This window comes from Meles meles, chromosome 2 (assembly GCF_922984935.1).
Source record: "Meles meles chromosome 2, mMelMel3.1 paternal haplotype, whole genome shotgun sequence".
Taxonomy (NCBI): domain Eukaryota; kingdom Metazoa; phylum Chordata; class Mammalia; order Carnivora; family Mustelidae; genus Meles; species Meles meles.
Window position 1 is genome coordinate 130,736,372 of NC_060067.1, and position 19,907 is coordinate 130,756,278.

At 40.0% G+C, this 19,907-nt stretch overlaps 1 protein-coding gene across 5 annotated transcripts in view; it reads left to right on the plus strand.

Moving 5' to 3' along the window:
- The window catches only part of FNIP2 (folliculin interacting protein 2), a 133,128-nt gene that overhangs the window by 84,071 nt on the left and 29,150 nt on the right, over positions 1 to 19,907 (plus strand). For all 5 annotated transcript variants that reach the window (XM_045995668.1, XM_045995683.1, XM_045995694.1 and 2 more), the window contains 5 exons: positions 5,545 to 5,674; positions 12,269 to 12,470; positions 12,792 to 12,880; positions 15,170 to 15,316; positions 15,433 to 15,602. In XM_045995668.1, coding sequence (XP_045851624.1) covers positions 5,545 to 5,674; positions 12,269 to 12,470; positions 12,792 to 12,880; positions 15,170 to 15,316; positions 15,433 to 15,602 — 738 coding nt within the window. The remainder of the gene's footprint in view (positions 1 to 5,544; positions 5,675 to 12,268; positions 12,471 to 12,791; positions 12,881 to 15,169; positions 15,317 to 15,432; positions 15,603 to 19,907) is intronic.

Genomic DNA, 19,907 nt, shown 5'->3' on the forward strand with positions numbered 1-19,907 from the left:
ATATATATATATATATAGTTATGGAGAGATACAAAAATTTGATTAAAAAAAGATAAGCGAAGTAAGTCAGTCAGAGAGACAATTATCATATGATCTTACTCATATGTGGAATTTAAGAAACAAAACAGAGGATCATAGGGTAATAGAGGAGAAAAAAACAAAACAAAACAAAACAAAACCAGAGGAAACCAGAGAGGGAGATAAACCTTAAGAGACTCTTAATCATAGGAAACAAACTGAGGATTGCTGGAGGGGAGAAGGGTGGGGGATGGGTGATGGACGTTAAGGACGGCATGTGATGTAATGAGCACTGAGTATTTTATAAGACTGATGAGTCACAGGCCTGTACCTCTGAAACCAATAATATAAATTAATTAACTGAAGTTAAATTTAAGAAAATGTTTAAAACAATAAAGTAAAAGAAACTATGTCTCAAAGAAAATGAATATGAATAGAGAAAGAGGTGAAGTTTCACAAATAAATATAAATTCAGTGTAATTTTAACTAAAACCCCCTGTGAAGCCAGACAAAATAACTCTTATTTATATGGAAGGGCAAAGAACCAAGAGAGTTTTTTTAGACCAAAAGTCTTTGCAGACACTTCAGTCTTAGATTGCGAATTATGGATTAAAAGACTTAGAAAGATCAAGTAATTTGGCAAATAAATGTAAAGAGTGAGCTTATCACAAAGGCTGGGCTAGAGTTTATGTCTAGGTAAGGAATTAAAATTTAAGATGTTTTCAGTGCTGAAAAGTAATGAACTATCAAACCATGAAAAGATACAGAGGAAACGTAAAGGCACATCACTAAGTGAAAGAAGCCAACCTGAGAAGGCTACATCCTTCATGATTTCAGCTGTACGACATTCTAGAAAAGGTAACGCTGTGGAAACAGTAAAAAAATCAGTGGTCCCTAGGAGCTGGGGACAGGGCAGGGAGGGATGAATAGTTGGAATACAGAGGATTTTTAGGGAACTGAAACTATTTTGATTGATACTGTAGTAGTGGGTGCATGTCATTATATATTTGTCCAAACTCATAGAGAATACAACACTAAGAGTGAACCCTAAGGTGAGGTATGCTCTCTGGGTGATAATTATGTTTCCGTGTAGGTTCATCAGTTGTAACAAGTATACCACTCTGGTGAATGAGGCTGATCACAGGAGAGCAGGGGCTCTGTGGAGGGAAATCTCCGGGCTTTCCACTCATTTTTTTTTCAACCTAAAACTACTCTAAAAAATAAAGTTTATTTTAAAAAATTAAGGTGTTTGGAAATCATCATGGCGAGGATATTTGTCTTTTCATTGAGGGGAGTTTGTGGGAATTGTATTAAAAGTTGACGTTCCTGGGCTGCTTTAAAGGACCCTTTATAGTCTTAAAATTACTCTGTGATTTGGTAACTACAATGTATTAACTTTTATTTGCCTAGTAACGTATTCGGTTTATAAAAATAGCATTCTCCAAAAAAATGGCATTCTCCTATCAGACAATAATCACAGCTTTATTAATTGACCTTTTTAAATGCTTCTGTTCTTTTGTTGAGGAATAGAACTGTTAAACTTTAAGGAACCTTATACTTCTCAAGTGTTTAAATAAGCAAAAACTCTTAAGGGAAGAACTGTCAGTATTAACAGTAAAAAAGATCATTCCTGTCTTTTGGATATAGTACCCTCTGTCATGCCGAGAAAGTGTTCAGGTTCAGAGCTACAGCACTGCTGTCCACTGCCACCATAAAACAAAACCAAAAAAGAATTTTTTAAAATGAAGGTAAGAGGAAAAAGAGAAAATCCAAATGCTGTGTATATAGCTTTGACCACTGGAAACTGTCCTCAAATTCAGACTTGGAATTCCTAGAAATTTGTTTTTCTAATGCTTTGTTTCTGTCATAATTATCGATCAAGGCCGATGTCATTGTCCTTCGCATAATCGTTGCTCACTCTTCATGCAGCAATATTTCTTGAACATCTTTATGTACCAGGCATTTTTGAAGGATATGGGGATAGATCAGTGATCAAATGGACATGATCCCTGATCTCAAGGAGTTTATATTCAATAAAGGAAACACAAATCATAGACAGTAAATGTAGGTAAGCACTTATCACTGAGAAAAATAAAACATATGAGGTGCTCATGGAAGGCCTCTTCAAGAAGGAGAAATATTAAGCTGGCTGGATTGCTGGTAGTAACAGGCTCCATGAAGATAAGAGCACAGAGCATTTTAGGCATGGGAACAGCTAGTGCAGAGACCCAGAGTGGAAACAGGTTTCGGAGCTTTGTGTATAAGGAATAGAGAGAAGGCTAGAATATAGTAAGGGGAGAGTGGTGTATGATGAGCTTGGAGAGGAAATAAGGGGCCTCATCACATTAGTATATTTTTTTGTTGTGATGCGATTGTTTCCAAATACACATAGACTGGTGTCTGTCGAAGCTGCAGAAGAGACCGAAGAGTCTAGCCAACCATCAGATGCATTAAATGTTAATGAATCCACCTGAATCCACCCTTTTCTCATGAAAGTGACAATGAGTTGGGGGCCAAAATTAAGCCTGTTCTTCCACTTGAGAGTTGCCAACTGTATTGCTTCCTAGAGTATGTGACTGACAGTGATATACCACAGTATGAATAATATAAAAATATTATTAAAAATACATAATATAAAAATCATATTAAATAATACTAAAATACTTTTTTTTAAGATTTTATTTATTTATTTGACAGATAGAGATCATAAGTAGACAGAGATGCCAGGAGAGAGAGAGGAGGAAGCAGGCTCCCTGCTGAGCAGAGAGCCTGACGCGGGGCTCGATCCCAGAACCCTGGGATCATGACCCGAGCGGAAGGCAGAGACTTTAACCCACTGAGCCACCCAGGCGCCCCAATACTAAAATACTTTTGATAAGGAAGTGCTGGATAGCCCTAAACCAGAACTTTAGCTTATATTTCATTTGTATACCTTAAAATTTTTATTCAGGATTTTATAATGAAAAAAGGAATATCGTCTCTGTTTTTTTATTAATTTTTTTCCTTTCCCTTTCATGTGTCTATTACAAATCTGAGGTTGTTTTCATGATTAACTAATCATGATTAATCATGATTAACTAATCATGATTAATCATGATTAACTAATCAGAACTAATACTGTTTTAGTACTCTGAAATGTCTTACTTAGTTTTCCTGTTCCAAGAAATATCAGAGGAAGTCAATAGCCAGCATTTATCGTGTAGGGCACTGGGCTAAGTGTATTGATTTGTTTAATCCTCACAGGAACCTTGTGAAATAGGTCAGTGCTTCTCAGACTTTTCTTTTGTCTGCAGTTCATGCTAATGCATTTTATATTATGATCCAGTAACACACATCTTTATATATAACAAAAATTTCATCAATTAATATTAGCATTGCAATATACTCTTGTTTTCTTTTCTTTTAATTGTTGGTGTTGGTTCACTAAATAATTCATAACTCACTAGCAGATTGCAATTCTCATGAAAATCCTGAGGTGTGATGCTTTACTGTCCTCATTTTACAGATGAGAAAGATGACAGGTTAAGTAAACTGGCCAGGTATTACAGCTGGTGAGTGGCAGAGCCAGGATTTGAATTGGGAGCCTGGGTTCTTTCTCAGTTTACTAAACTGTGAATTATATAGCAATACATACAATTTCCAGTATAAATATGGCCCTCAGAGTCATTTCCATCTTGCTTCTGTGACAGGGGAAAAAATGTTTATCATACAAGTCCTACTACCCCTCAGCCCTGTCCTCCACGCCAAGAAATTGATTTGACCAGCATAAGATAGGAAGAGAGACAGGGGACCCTGAAGATTTAGGAATAGGGAATGAAGAGCTTGTGTACCTCATGGGGGACTTTTAGAATTTGGGGGTGGGGAACAAATGTCTAGTTGGCATTTTTTATTAAGTAATTTTGTGTGGTTTTGAGGAAAAACTCTCTTTTATCTCCCTTCAAAATTCTCAGTAAAATTACCCACCACTGATATTTCAAATATGGATTTGATTTTTGGAGATTTAAGTCAGCTTCAAAGGGTTAAACCAGATCGGAACAAAGGCAACCTGTTGGGGTCAGCCACAGCTGGGCAATACTTTAGTGAAGAAGTGCCACACATTCACTAAGTATTCATTAATTGCTTTATTAAGTTATCCAGGGAGCTGTCCTGGATACAAGGAATACATAGATGATTTGGATCTTCCAAACAAATTTGTTATGGATATTGACTAGATTAGAAGAAAAGCATCTCAATACACCTCTGGTGTGGAAAGAACCTTGAGGCATTTTGCATCTAATTTTGTAGCCTGGCAAGTTCACTGCTATTCACGGAGAGCTGAAGCTCCATGCAGGCAAATATGTGTCTGTCTTGTCCACCACTGCATCCCAGTGGCCTGGCACAACACCTGGCACGTTGTACACACTCCAGCATTTGCTTACTGAGAATTGAGTTAACAGCCAAGTATCTCTTGTCATATTTACGAAATCAGGTCAGGAGTCAGGTTATTTACATCTGCCTATAAAAGTGTAAATTAAAATGTAACACTCCATATGGGGAAATGCCTTATCAAGTGATATCCATAAGCATAGTATACTATGTGTGCTCAAATCAATTTCCTTTGTCCTGTGGTTTGCTTCTGAAAACGTTGACCAGCACTCAGTTGGACCCCATTTCCTTTTCCACTGGACTGAGTGACATTTCAATGTCTAATTCCTTAGCCTGAGGAAAGTAAAAGGAAAAAAGTCTGTCTCCTTCTTTTATTCTTCCAAACTAGTAGACATCAATCAAGCAGCTCTGATTTGTAAGAATCCTTTTGCCTACCATGAAAGGGACCAATCCCTCCCTGCCTGTTAGAGAAGTCTGGGTTGGCAGGTCAGCTCACACTGAGAGCCCAAGCATAGGCATCTAATACTATATAGCAGAGAGAAGGAGAGAGAGGCCCTGAGGCAAATAAGTAATCCAAGCAGAAAATATATTTAAGGCTAGAGGATGCTTTTTCACAGCCAAGGGAGTAGTGATGGGTTAGTGGGGAAGCTGGTTGCTGGAGGGAAGGAAGGTCAGTATTGTGTATTTAGAGATAGGGGATAGGAGGGAGGATACTCTGCAGAGGAACTACTTACTTGCCTAGATTTCACTTCAAAATAGGAGTGAAGAAGTAGTTAAGAGGAGAAAATAGTCTAAATAAACACTGTGTTATGACATTGGTCATCAGGTAACAATATAAACATTTATGCTATGTGGACCATTTTTATCAGAAATCTGCATTCTGGTTAAGTGAGGAATAATTATGCTGCCTTTGTAATGTAGGGCCTGATAATTGATGCATTTGATATGTCTGTAATCCCTCTTTTTTACATTTATTTTCCTTTTTAAAGGATGTTTTCTTTGCAGTCCAAAAGTCTTAGTAAGAGAGGAATTGTAGTCTCCCCCTGCTGGATATGGCTGGTAGAATCGGAAAATTTAGGTCACTTGGCAGGCATGTTTTTGTGTGGCTACATGAGGATTCATTTACCTCAACTTTCAACTTTCTACTTTTCTTCCTCACAGCCTCACTAAGCAGCCTTTTGATTACACCTTTTCCATCTCCAAGCTCCTCTACGTCCTCTTCCAGCAGTTACCAGCGCCGCTGGCTTCGAAGTCAGACAACAAGTTTGGAAAATGGCATCATTCCAAGGAGGTGAGTTACAAGTTTGTTCTTGCTCAGAAAGGTGCTGGTTGTAGACTGCTTAAACAAACTGGCAGGACTCCCCTGTTTTCAGTGGGGGAAAACCCCAGACTGCTGGATTAGCTTCTGCTTAGGCTGAAAATGGGTAAATTAGACGTTTTATAAATCAATAAATATAAAAGCTGAAAACCAGTCTGGTTTGGAAGACGCTGGGAACCATCTGGGTCATTGTGCCATGTACGAGCTAGATTTGGTGTTAATTTACAAGGAGTTTCCTCGGCGTGCCTGGATGGCTCAGTGGGTTAAAGTCTCTGCCTTCCGCTCAGGTCATGATCTCAGGGTCCTGGGATCGAGCCCCGCATCGGGCTCTCTACTCGTCAGGGAACCTGCTTCCTCCTCTCTCTGCCTGCCTCTCTGCCTACTTATGATCTCTGTCTGTCAAATAAATAAATAAAATCTTTAAAAAAAAAAAAAAAAAGGAGTTTCCTCTCTCTTTGAATTGGCTCCCTTCCAGATGTAGCTCTCGTGAGTTAGAGGGTTGAAATAAATCTCTTCCTCAGCTTACTCTGACACCAGTGTGGTCTTTGAAAACATATGAACGCAAGGATTGTAACATACATACTCTTCTCATAAAACTTGAATTCTTAAACAAAATGGTCATGAATCTGATTATAAAGACAGCATCAAGGTATATTCTGCCTTCATTGCAGTTGGATTTTAGATCTAAAGGTTGGTTGTTTTACAAAATACACAGTTTGGCTTATTATGATATTACATCAGTAGCTTCCACCTCCTTCTCCCTATAATCCAGAACCTAAAAAGAGAATTAACATAGGTTGTACCCATAAAGATTCGCATGTCAGTTGTTCAATTTAGTGTGTTGGCTGGTAATCACCATGTATGGGGGGTCTGTAAGGGTGTAAAGATGATTCAGATATACACCTGCATCTGGGGATCGTTAATAGAGGTTATTGACTAGTGGGGTAGACCATACACACATAAATAATAGCAATAAGATGTTAAACTATAATTGCCGCGAGCCGGGGTGGGGGGGTCATCAAGTGCTTTGGGACTCAGTGGAGGGAGAGAATACTTGCGTTGTTAGGTGGGGAATTGGAGATTCCCTTTTTAGGAGAGATGGTGCTTAAAGGACAAGCTGAGAGGCGAGGGTCAGGGCGTGCGTATAGCAAGTGTCAGGCTGCTTGCCTTTCTTCTGTTGTTCTTACAATCCTAGCAAGCTCCACCAAGAGAGAAAAACAGAGCTGCTTCACTCATTGAGGAACTGCTTTGTGGTTGGTGGGCTTTGAGTAGAATACTCAGGAGCTTGGAATTTGGTGTGAGAACAGGTCCTACTTCTGCCACTCACTAGGTGTACCGACAGTGAATCAATCTGTGTTCAAAGCGTTGCTTCCTCATCAGCATTACGATCATTGTACTAGTACCAGCCTCACAGTGTTGTTGGGGAAGTTAAATGAGATACAGCAAGTCAAGCCAAGCTAGGATAAGGTAAGTAAAGAAAATATTGGTCAGTAAGACTTATTTACAATTATTATTGCCATCATTATCATTGCCATCACTGCAGTTGTCAGGAGAGGGCATCCCACCATCCTCACTGCCCTTACAGCAGCTTCTGTGATTAAAGAGAATGATGAGTCATAGAAGCCTTCCCTTTAGACATTTCTTTACTAAAAATGTTTTTCTATCCCTTCAAGTTTTTTGTTTTTAAATATTATTTATTTATTTATTTGACAGAGGGAACGAGGCCCAAGTAGGCAGAGCAGCAGGCAGAGGGAGAGGGAGAAGCAGATTCCCTGCTAAGCGGGGAGCCCAATGTGGGGCTTGATCCCAGGACTCTGGGATCATGACCTGAGCCAAAGCAGACGCTTAATCGACTGAGCCACCCGGGTGCCCCATCCCTTCAGGTTTAAATCCAAAGCTGAATAGCATTCTTCAATCCACTCCTCTGAAAATTCTTCAGAACTCTAATTTGAATTGATATGTGGCTTTGGAAACTAAAGAATCTCTACAAAACTTACACCTAAAATAAATATCTTTGGCTCAAAAATGAAAATGCTGAACCCCTTCGTTCAAAAAGTGGGGAAGAGTGCTAAAGTGAGGAAGAGTGCTATTAAAGGTACTAAAATGTAAAGCTTTTCCTTTTAAAATACTTTACGTACAAAATGTAATAGAATAATGAAATATGAATAAAACATAAACTTGTAAATTGCAAGAAATAGTATTTTGGTATCATAATTTTATATAATATAATAATACTTTATCTTGATTCATCATAAGACTTTTCTGGCTTTCTTTTCTATCTTCATTTGTTAGGTTATCAAAATTTATAGTTTTTAGCAACTTTGCTTTCAATTGATATAATTGAAAGCAGCATTAATCACTCTTAGCAAATGCAAGATGGCAAGTAATTTTTTGACAATTTTGTGAGAGAGATCTTTCTGCTGATGTAACCTTTACTGGAACTTTATGGATTATGAAAACACTGGATTAAGTTTCTGATAAACTTTCAAAATATAAATTTCAATACATCTAAATCTGATGATTCTTGTGGAACAGTTTTTCTAAAAAGATTTAATTCTTCACACAAATCCTTTTTGTATAAGGCTGAATTTAATTTTAAATGTAAATTTATACAAACTTATTTTAATTTCTCCTCTGACATTTTGAGTAACTCATAGAGGTCTTGCAAGCACCTGAAAGTGTCTTCACGAGTTGTATATAATTCAGAATGCCTGTGTTTGCATTCTATCACTGCATCTTCAGTTACAAGGAAAATTAATTTTAGAGTGGTCTTCCTTATTAATAGTTTCTCCAAAGCTTCATATGAAAATAGTCGGGGTTTTTTTTCTGTCCAGTACAACAATCATTACATTTAATTTGTTTCTATGCCTGTAGATATTTACTTTGCAATGTCGCAATAGTTTTCAAAACTGGAGATGATAAACTGAAGAGTTCTGGTTATTCCTGGATATGTTTTATTGCAATGTCCACTGTAGGCTCTTTGTGATAATTTACTATCTTTGGAGCTTGGGTCAGAGAGTTAAATATTTATGCATACTCTATAGGGACAGATTCCAGTGATGGATAGGTAAGCTAGCCTCACACCGTGGGTCACGCCACTACCTAAGCCCTTCCTCTCTCCTGTGGCTGTGGTCACTGCTCTTTCTGCTGCTGCTGTCCCAGCGACTAGTCTGGGCTCCAGTCCCGGCCTTGCTACCTTGGGGCCTCCTGGCACCCTGGGCTTCTCAGACACGTGGGTGTGTGCCTAACTGCTCAGCCAGTTGCTCAGCGTCTGAGTTGCATGCCCTTAGGCCTGAGCCCACTGTGTACTCTGCAGCCTGGTGTCTTCACTGCTCACTCACAGGCTTCATTGTCCCATCAGATTTCACTTCCAGAATACAGGCTGAAAGATAAAATTACTAAGAATCCGAGATGGAAACTGCAAAGCATTAAATCAAGCCTGGGGCCCATCTGGGAACAGGGTTCTGTGTGAGTGGGGTCTCATGCCCATGAAGCTGGCACACAGAGAATGTAAGTCCAGCTGGTAGTTTGAATTGATCACTACGCCTGTGAAGATGCCTTCATTTAAAGATGTTGCAGTTGATCTCTTACTTTTGGCAGGTATGCAGGTAGGAAAATTTTTGATGTGAGACAAAGAATAGCAGGTACCAGAAATATGATTGCCTCTGGCTTTGAGAGAAAATCCACAGTAATCAGAAACTTCCTAAGAGAGTTAGAGGTAAAAAGGAAGATTTCACAGTCCTGAGCAGTTAGTCCCACACTGCATACTCCTGTCTCCAGGCCCCCTGCTGTGCTGGGTGGTAAATTTTGGCTACTGGATGTGGAGTCAGTTTGGGCATTTACCAGCTGGTGGGGAGGTATTGCCTATAATAGAAGAGAAATTGCAGAGATTTCATCCCTTAGTGAGGCGACAGAAACCCTAAAGGACCAAGGTATAAAGTACTCAGAGGAGCTTTTGATTCGAATTATTATATTGAACCAACCATATAAAGTTGCTGCAGGTTTATTCTCTGACCTACAAAAATGGCAATTTCCTATGTTCCAATATAATACATAGATTCAGATGAAGTTCAAAGCTGACAAAAACAATTAGATTAAGCCTGATATCAATTATAAATTCTTGAGATAAATAATCACAGTTTTTGCTTTGCTTATGATCTTGAGGTAAAAGTAATGCACGTAAATGCTTATCCGTAAGTGTCAGCAAAATGCTATTTGATTTTTTTTGTAAGGAGAAAGCTCAAGTGTGTAGCAGGGGTCTTTCCTTGACTTGAAGTCCTGCTAGCTGACGTGATCACTCCCAGCTATTTCTTCCGAGTGCTCCAGCTGGCAGGGTGCACCTGATGGCATGAAGACCAGAAGACAGATCAAACACAGGGCACGGTCCCTGCTCGTTTCCAACATCCGGAAACAAGCCTAGCTTAGAAGACAGAAACCCTGGGTTCTAGCTCCAACCTTGTTACTGAGAAGTTTTCTATTCCTGAGGCAAGTTAATGACTCACTCTGCCTCAGTTCCCACATTTGCAGAAAGGCCTATGTACCTTACATGGTGACTTGAGGGTGAAGAGATGACATATTGGGTTGCATACTCAAGTGTTTTAACATTCTGAAACATTCTTTCATTGTGGAATAATTTTAAAAATATAATCATAGTACTGTGTGAACTGATGTATTCTGGTTTGTGAGACTGTAGAATGAAGCTCAGTTGCTTTGGAATTCGGTAGACAGAGAGATACAGCGAAGTAAGAAGAGCTATCCACGTTGTTGTAGCTATGGGAGTTTTTCAGAAATGCAGTAGGTGGCACTCTCTGCTACATTAAGATAGAGTCAGCTATTGTTTATGAGAGATGGTGCATAAACTTGCATAGGGTTAAGTGTTTATGACAATTTCATTATTAAGGACCCCATTGGCTGAAGATGAATGGACTGAAACAGTCATTTTACTTTTGAAAAAGAAAAATAGATGCCAGACCAAAAAAAAAAAAGGTGTTGCAAGAAAATGTTGGCCATATATAAGCTCAGAACTTCCTATATAAAATAGAAATAAACCGGTGCGATAAACAAAGTTATACTTCAGGTACTTTGGGAAAGACGAGTATTCACCATATGAAATTTCACTGTACGAAATTAAGTAAAATTCTAAGAGAGGCTCAAGATTTTTTTTCTGATGAGCAGATGATTAAGATCTAGGAATTTTTCGGAAAAAACAGTTGATGGTTTACTAGAGTGCACAGCATTTACAACAGCACCTGGAGATCATGTCCTGCCCATGGCGTGTCTGTTAGTGAGAGCCTGTTACTGATTTATCAACCACATCTCCATCTCAGGGATCTTGCTTAAAATTGAGAATAAAACAATAGCATGTCCTTTCCGAGCTTAGAACAAGATGTCTCTCTCCTTTCCTTCAAAAGTAAAATGGATTTCCTGACCATAAAACATCTGATGTATGCGTGTTTTCAAAGCTATGGATATGTGAAAATCACAGTAACGTTACAGACTGTGAGTGGTAGAGCAGCAAATAAGTTTAAGATCAGGAGTCTGGAGGCCTTGAGTCCTGCCAAGCATAAATAATTGTTTTGTGGTAATTTGTGGTAAAGAAAACAGAGGAAGCAGTACCCTCCCATACTCAGTGGAGATCTGAGACTAAATGGTGAAAGTCCGTGAGAAAGAGAAAGTTAATTGTATACCTCCTGTGTGCCAGGCAAAGTGCTTTCATGTGCGATGTATTATGGACTTTGCTTTTGGTATCTTTGTACAAAAAAAAAAAAAAAAAATTATTTTCACTGTTGTTATTAGCTATGTGGTAGTCAGTGCTGGTTTTTCAGAATAGTTCAGTAAGAGACAGGGTTAGACCGTATTTCTGAGTCTTACCCCTTAAGACAGATTGAGAACATACCCATAATTTACTGGTTTCATGATTCTCTTATCATAGAAGCAGAGTCTCTCAAAAGAATCTTAAGTTTTTTTGAGACGTTGACTACCCAGCCGAGAGATATGTCTTTCTGCTTGGGGGATTTCCCAGAGAGCTTAATCAATTGCATGGCTTAATCTGAGCATTTACCAGACTTACTTCATCTAATGGTTTTAATAGCCTTGGGAAAGTAAGCCTCAACCACGAGTAAATTTCCAAACATGATGCGCTGGTTAAATAGAAAACCACAGGATTATTTCCCTTCTAATGTTCCTATCTATTGGTATCTCTCAACCAAAACAAAGGGCCTGTGTTTTGAGTGACCCAATGTGTCTCCTTGCTCTCTAAATACCACCAGTCCGATGTGAAATAATCCAAGGAAAAAAGACTAAGAGCCTAACAGGAGGACATTCGAAGTTACTTTTAGGTTTTATTTAAACTTCTTTTCGTGTTAGAAAATACCATGTGGTAAGTTGATGCTTTCATTTATCATGACAGAGAATTAGAGAAGAGAATGAATTGGCAGCAGACAAACTCTTGGTTAAGACTCTGGGTGTTCTGGGTTCACTTTCTGAATGTCATCCCCTGGCATTACAGTTTATCCTCAATGCGATTCTTGGAGGCATGGCAACTTTTCAAACTTATTTTTCCTTCAGGTCAACAGATGAGACATTCAGCCTAGCTGAAGAAACCTGCAGTTCTAATCCAGCCATAGTTCGGAGGAAGAAAATTGCCATAAGCATCATTTTTTCTCTGTGTGAGAAAGAAGAGGCACAAAGGAATTTCCAGGACTTCTTTTTTTCTCATTTTCCCTTGTTTGAATCTCACATGAATAGGTTGAAGAGTGCCATTGAAAAGGTAATAAGAATGTAGTTCTAGTGTCAAATAGAGACATGATCATGGCGCTTTAAGGTGGTTAACATCTCATGGCTTATGTATCCGATCACTTTTTTAGAGAAGTTAAATTGTCTGCAACAGTAATAGACTCTTAGGCACGTTGATATCAGATATCAGATACTATAGTATTTTAGGAAAGGAGATCACTTCTTCGTGATGCCTGAAGTCATTACCACAGTGAATGTCTTGATTATAATATTATTTTATTAATAAAAGCCCAGTAGTGGACAGTTATAAAGGAATCTGTTCTCAGCAATTTGGTTTGTTTTCTGTTCCATGTAGGCCATGATCTCCTGCAGAAAGATAGCAGAATCAAGTCTGCGTGTCCAGTTCTACGTCAGCCGTCTGATGGAAGCTCTGGGAGAATTCAGGTGTGTTGGCAGCGTCTGGCAAATCCCCGAAGGTAGCTTGTAAGTGGCCGTAGCCATGGCAGCCATGGATCTGGGGATACCCAGAGACCATTACTTGGAAGAATTGTTGGACTGGCAGTTAGTACTCACTTTGGTAGCTCCTTCCCTCAAGATGGAAATCCAGACCAACTGGAGCAAAAAGTTTGGGTCACTCCCCACTGTGTAATCCACACTGCTGCCTGTCATCCAGTCCTTGATTGTTTTTAACAGGATGAATAGAGAAAACTAATATTTAGGGGTCTCTTACAAGTCTGTTCATTATTTCATGTCCTCCTCACAAAAGCCCTAGGAGTAAGCACGATTAACTAGCCCCATGTTGCAGATGTGGAAACATGGGTTCAGGGCTGCTTATCCACAGCGTAGCTGGAGAGAGTGTCTATGTCAGGGATGTAGGCCAGGACGATATGTGTTTCTACCCAGTGTCCTCTCCTCAGTGTCCTGGTCCGAACCACAATTGTGTGTCTTCATTTTCAGTTTCTCATTCATGATCTTTGTCCTCTGGAGACTGGTTTTCTATAGCCCTTGCTCCTTATATCTGGATAGGAGGGTGTAGTATAGGGGGTGGGGTTCTCCTTCACTGTATTGAGCTGGGATTCTCACACCATTTCTTTGAGCCAGTTTCTCGATGGGGAGTGGAATCACACTCCAAATGGGTCATGAGCTAATGAGCCAAACTGTTATTCTGTAGCTGAAGGATAAAAATATTTTTTGTAGTTCTTAGAATTTTAGAACACTTTTTTGATGCTTAAGGTGAATTCTATAATGCTTCTTGGAGCAAAGTTCCCAATAGTTTTTGAACCCTGGGTTATATGTATAAAGTACTCAAATAACACATAAGTCATTATCTGGTGATTGTCAAGACCTAAGTCATATAGTTGAGAAATAGGATGAAGTTGTGCTAGTTTAATGAAAGTATTAATTTTTCAGAGGTCAGGAATCTGAAAGTACAGGGCCAGAGAACCTCACTTGTTCATAGACCAGCCTTATTCTTACTTCAGTGATCTACCTCCCAGAAATGGTGACAAAGAAAAGTGTTATCAGTTGGAGCCCTTAGTTTTAGTAAAGACATTCCTATTCCATGTGACTGTAACTTGTCCTTGCTACCTAACTCAGCAAATGTTTTTTGGCCAAGGTGGAATTCTGTTGTGTCTCAGTTCTTTTAGGCACATAGCTAGAAAACCAAATCAGAATATGTCTCAGCTCTTTTCATTTGAAATGAATGTATTCTCCAGTGGAGATCCTAAGCTAAGTTAGGGTGTTCTTTGGAAAAACACTTGTGCATCATGACCTCGCAGTAGAGCCCTTGGCACCAGGTGTTGGGAGACCTGAAGTCCTCCTGACCTTGTTGTTCAAGCTTTTATGCAAGTAACTTAATTTCTCTAGGCCTGTTTCTGAATCCGTAAAGTGATAGAGCCATATTAGTCCGTTTTGGTAATAGCTTATAGTTCTAAGAATTTGATTCTGTTAGTGCTTATAAAAACTCGGCATATATTATAGTGAAGAAGAGCCACTTACATAATTTTTCCATTTGAAATGAATAGAGTGCTTTGGTTTAGAGAACTAGAGCACCAGATTGGGAGTGTTGAGTTGCCTTTAGCCACATTTTTGATTTAGTATATACTCTCTTTCTTCCTTTATTTCTTTACTGTAAGAATAGCTGTCAGGACTCGTGGGTGGCTCAGTCAGTTAAGTGTCTGCCTTCGGCTTAAGTCATGATCCCAGGGTCCTGGGATCGAGTCCCGCCTCGGGCTCCCTGCTCAGTGGGAAATCGGCTTCTCCCTCGGCCTGCTGCTCCCCCTCCTTATGTGCACTCTTTCTCTCTCTCTCTCTCTGTGACAAACAAATAAATAAAATATTTTTTTTAAAATGGTCGTAAAGTTCTATAATAGATATTGTGAAAATAAATTGCTTTAAAAATGAATATTATATATCATGTGTTAGTATACCTTTTCTGTAAAGTGCCTCTGTCATAGCTACTCAACTTTGCCCTTATGCAAAAGCAGTGACAGAGGATATTTAAATATTTAAATATTGGCTGCGTCCCAATAAAATGTTGTTTACAAGAAAGGTGGTGGTCAGATTTGGTTTGTGGATCACGGTTGGCTGATCCCTGACTTATATACTGCTTGAATCCCTTAAAGGCTGCATAAATTCACATTATTGTTTTCTTCTTTATTTCTTTATGAAGAGATTATGATCACCCAAAATGATAGCTGTGACAGTTTTGTGTATCCCTTTTCTCTTCTGTAGAGGAACGATCTGGAACTTGTATTCTGTTCCAAGGATAGCTGAACCTGTATGGCTTACCATGATGTCCAGCACTTTGGAAAAAACCCAGCTCTGCCAGCGCTTTCTCAAGGAATTCACACTTCTGATAGAACAGATCAACAAAAACCAGTAAGTGTCAACTCTGGAGCCTCGGGTGCAGCTTCCGTGGTCAGTGTATGTACTGCACGTGACATGCTTCTTCCTGCATGGGCTCATGTGGTGGTATTTTCTTCCATTTCTCCAAGGTTTTTTGCTGCCTTACTGACTGCAGTGTTAACCTACCACCTGGCCTGGGTACCGACCGTCATGCCTGTTGATCACCCTCCCATTAAAGCCTTCTCAGAGAAACGCACCTCTCAGTCCGTGAACACGCTGGCCAAGACACATCCATATAACCCTCTCTGGGCACAGCTGGGTTAGTACCTAATTTGTCTATTCAGAGACTTGATGGGAGGGAATGGAGAAAATGCTCCAGTTTCTTTTGTGAATATTGGCTCTCCATCCTGGCAATGCAGGAGATGTCATTGGGTGGACAGAAAATAGGAGATTGGCCCACAGATTCTAGTTGTTTAAGTCTGTCTGTTCCTCTCCTTCCCACTGCTGGCAGCTTTGTTGTGCTCTGCTGAAGCACAGTATAGGCAAACTGTTCTCCCAGACTACAGCGGCAGCTCACCCTGGACCAGGGTTTCTTAAGCTTGGCCTCGTTGATGTTTGGACCAGATAATTCTTTTGGGGCGGGGTTGGGGGAAGGGGGATGTGAGGGGGTCTGTCTTGTGCATTGTAGGATGTTTAGCACTGTTCACTAGCGTCCAGTGAATAATCCCCTTCAGAGTTACGACCATCAAAAGTTTCTCCAGACATTGTTCTTGGGCAGCAAGACACTGCTTGGCTGAGAACCACTGCTCTCAAGGATGGACTTGATAGGAAAAAAAAAATAGGAGAAAAAAGAAAGTAGCGCACTAAATTTTACTGCCTTTATAAGTTTAGCTTAAGTTAGTAACCTTATCTTTCTCTACACAGCTTCCTCTCAATGAGTTAGTGGTGGTTATTTCCTTACAGCTTCATTCTTAAGCATGGTATAGGAACCTAATTCTTGGGCATATTTCGTTTTAGAATTTGGGACTTGTGACATCAAAGTGGCCTCTCTGGGTTCATGTGCAGAACAGGTCTACCCTGGGACCTCTCGCTCATCAAACATACGAGAGTGACAAAGTTATACTTGCTACTCACTGTGGTCCAGATCTTATGCTAGATGCCACGGATATGGAGTTAACACATGGCTTGGCGCTGGGAAGCTCGTAGCCTAATGGAGGTGGCAGATTTGTATTAAGACAATCTCACAACATCCTGATTACTCCTTTGATAGAAATGTGTAGAAGGATGCAAGAGAGAGACAATATAGTGTGAAGGTTAAGAACAAGGAAGTCAGAGCCAGACTGCATAAATCAAATCCAGTTTCCATGGGCAAGTGACTTAACCTCTCTCTGCCTCAGTTCCTTCATCTGTAAAATGGGATGATATGTTTGCTGTGGAAATTAGTTCTACACAGAGTACTTTTGTTATTTATGCTGCTGGTGAGAATATTGACATAGAGGGGCACCAGGAGACAGAGTTAGGGGATGGAGGGTATTTTCAAGGAAAGCATACTTAAGAAAATGTTTAAATGACATTTTCAGAAGTACAGACAAGGGAGGCACACTCTAGTAAAAAATAGCATGTTGTAATAACAATAATGAAAGCTGACACTGTGAGCCAAACATGGTTTTTAGTGCTTTTTACATGTGTTAATTAATCAGATTCTCATTCTAAACCTATTACTATTGTCCTCACATTATAGATAATAAAGATGTCTTACCCTTGTATCCTGGATATAAGAAAGAGAAAATTTGTCTCAGAGATAGGGGATAATAGGTACATGTTAACTGAATTAAAGAATTTATGGATGTTAAAAATGGATTTAACACAACCAGTAAGTACTGAGCTCAGAAAAGAATTCAGAGCGTGCCTCACTCTGGGTTATACATTCTGAGGAGGATAGAGCATTGTTGTTCTTGTTATGGAACAACAGTCTCTTTTTTTTTTTCCCAAAGATTTTACTCATTTATTTGAGAGAGTGTAAGAGAGAGCATGAGAGGGGAAAGGGTCAGAGGGAGAAGCAGACTCCCTGCTGAGCAGCGAGCCCGAAGCGGAACTCGATCGTGGGACTCCAGGATTATGACCTGAGCCAGAGGCAGTTACTTAACCATATGAGCTACCCAGGTGCCCGTGGAACAATAGTCCTGAAAAAATGTAGTATCATTAAGTGGCAAAGGGAAGGGGGCTTGATATTAAGGAAACATGGTGTTTCATGCTGCTGGGTCACCCATTTAAAAACAATGGTAATTAAGCAGTTTGCATTTAATTAGATAAATGTATTTATAATTAGACATGCATCTCATTTAAATTTAACTAATTAAGAGCCATTAATTCCCTGTGTTCCGTATAACAAGGCAAAGTCTCTTCCCGTGGTCTCACAGTCATGTAGTAGATCATGTATTATTTTTTTTAAAGATTTTATTTACTTATTGAAAGAGAGAGCACGAGTGCACTCACTCGTGAGTGGGGGAAGTAGGGAAAGGGGGAGAGAGAGAATCCGAAGCAGACTCCCCACTGAGCTCCAAGCCCGACATAGGACTTGATCTCATGACCCTGAGATCATGACCTGAGCTGAAATCAAGAATCGGACGCTTAAGCAACTGAGCCGTTAAGTCATGTATTATCAAAAGTTTCCAATCCTTCCCACCCCTAGACAATCTAGCCGGGGTTTGGCTATTGACGAACGGTGTGAGAGGGGCTAAGACCCTAGCACAGAGTCATGTGGTAAAGCCAAATGTAAATGATGGTTGAGTTTCCATTATTACAGAAAATCAAGGGGCTTGAGTAATTTGACAGGAGAGCCCTTCCAATTATTATTATTTCCATTAAATATCAAGTCACAGTAAAGAAGAAAATATAAATTTCTGGGAATATACAGTGATGTGGATGTAATTTTAATCCAGGTTCTTAAGTAATAGAAAGGACTTTATCTTGAATTATTTCCAAGGCTTATCTGAGTGCTTGCCGGGACCGGTACCACTGCTATGCCCACTTCTGCCTGGCTCCCTGGCAATCCCAGGGAACAGAGGAGAAAAGCTGGAAGCAACCGGCACTTGGGCCCTTTCACACCCTTCCTGGCTTACTCTCTGGGAGCTCCTCCCCACCTCTGCCTCACAGGAGCCCTCTGCACATGAGCTTTCTAAAGGGATCACCAGCCATTGGTGGGTTGTAGAAGCAATTTAGTGCGTCAAAAAAGCATTCAAAAGGGTCAATATAGTAGAACGTATCAGAGTGGCACATATACTGTTTTGTAAAATGTTTCTTTCAGAGGGTGAGTGAGGCTTTGGTATAAATGCATTTCTCTCTTGGGATGGGTAGGCGTAGTTTCAAAGCCACTTTCTTTCACCACTGTTGAAGGAGTTCCGTGCGGGTCTCTTTTATGATACTAATGACCTCAAGAATATGTGGAAATGAAAAGCAGCTTTTCTCCTCATAAAACATCTGGGATTGTTGGTTAAATTAATTTAAGTAAAAATGTTTGAAATTTTTCATTTTCTGCTGAAGTTTAAGGTGTATTTTTCAGAATGCAGTGGAATTAGACTACAAATCAATATATATGATTTGTGTGTATGATAGGGAGAAGATTCCCACCTGCTCAGAAATTAACCCATTTAAATAACCCAAAAGCCAAAGTGTACTTCATGAGAGAAATTAGAAGATAGGTTGAACTAAATAATAATAAAGGTACGGTAAATGACCATGTATGGGATTGGGGAAACTCTGTGTAAAGGGAACTCCATAGCATATACACATTCATTAGAAGGTCGTCTTGGAGTAAGTGGCCCTTTAAAAATTCTGTCTCAGTTTCTCCCTCAGTCTGTTTCTGCCTCCATATTCCCCACCTCTCCCATCCCCTCTCCATGTACCACCCTCTCTTTACAGTGCTCCTAAATTCTCAGTTTCTCAGCTTTCTAGTTTCTGTCTTTTCACCATCCCCTCGATACCTTTTCTTGTCACTTCTCCATCCCCCCTCTGTAAGTGTCCCCCCTTCACGGCTTTGCCTACCTCTTCCACCTCTTTCTGCTTCTCTCAGGTTCTCTGTTATTTGTACCTCTCCACTGCCCAACTCTTTTCTTTTCCTTCTAACTCTTTTCTCTGTCTGATTTCTGGACTTCCCTCTCTGTTCTCTGGGCGAGCTATGTCTCTTCCTCCTCCTGCTCTTCTCTCCTTCTCACTCCTTCCCACTCCCTCCTGCTCTTTCCTGCTGGTGCCCTTTTGTGTCCTTCCCTTCAGGTCTCTCCTCTCCCCAACCCAGTGCCCTTCCTGCTTCCCTGCACTTTCTGCCTTCAGCTTCTCTTTCACCTGAAGATACTCTTTTTTACCCCTTCCCCCACCCCGTCTTACTCTCATTTCTCTGTTTTTAAAAGTTCAGTTTTCATTTTATTTTTTTATTTCTTAAAGATTTTATTTATTGGGGTGCCTAGGTGGCTCAGTCGTTAAGCATCTGCCTTCAGGTCATGATCTGAAGGTCCTGGGATGCAGCCCCATATCAGGCTCCCTGCTCAGGGGGAGACTGCCTCTTCCTCTCCTCCTCTCCCTGCTTGTGTGTGTTCCCTCTCTTGCTGTGTCTCTCTCTGTCAAATAA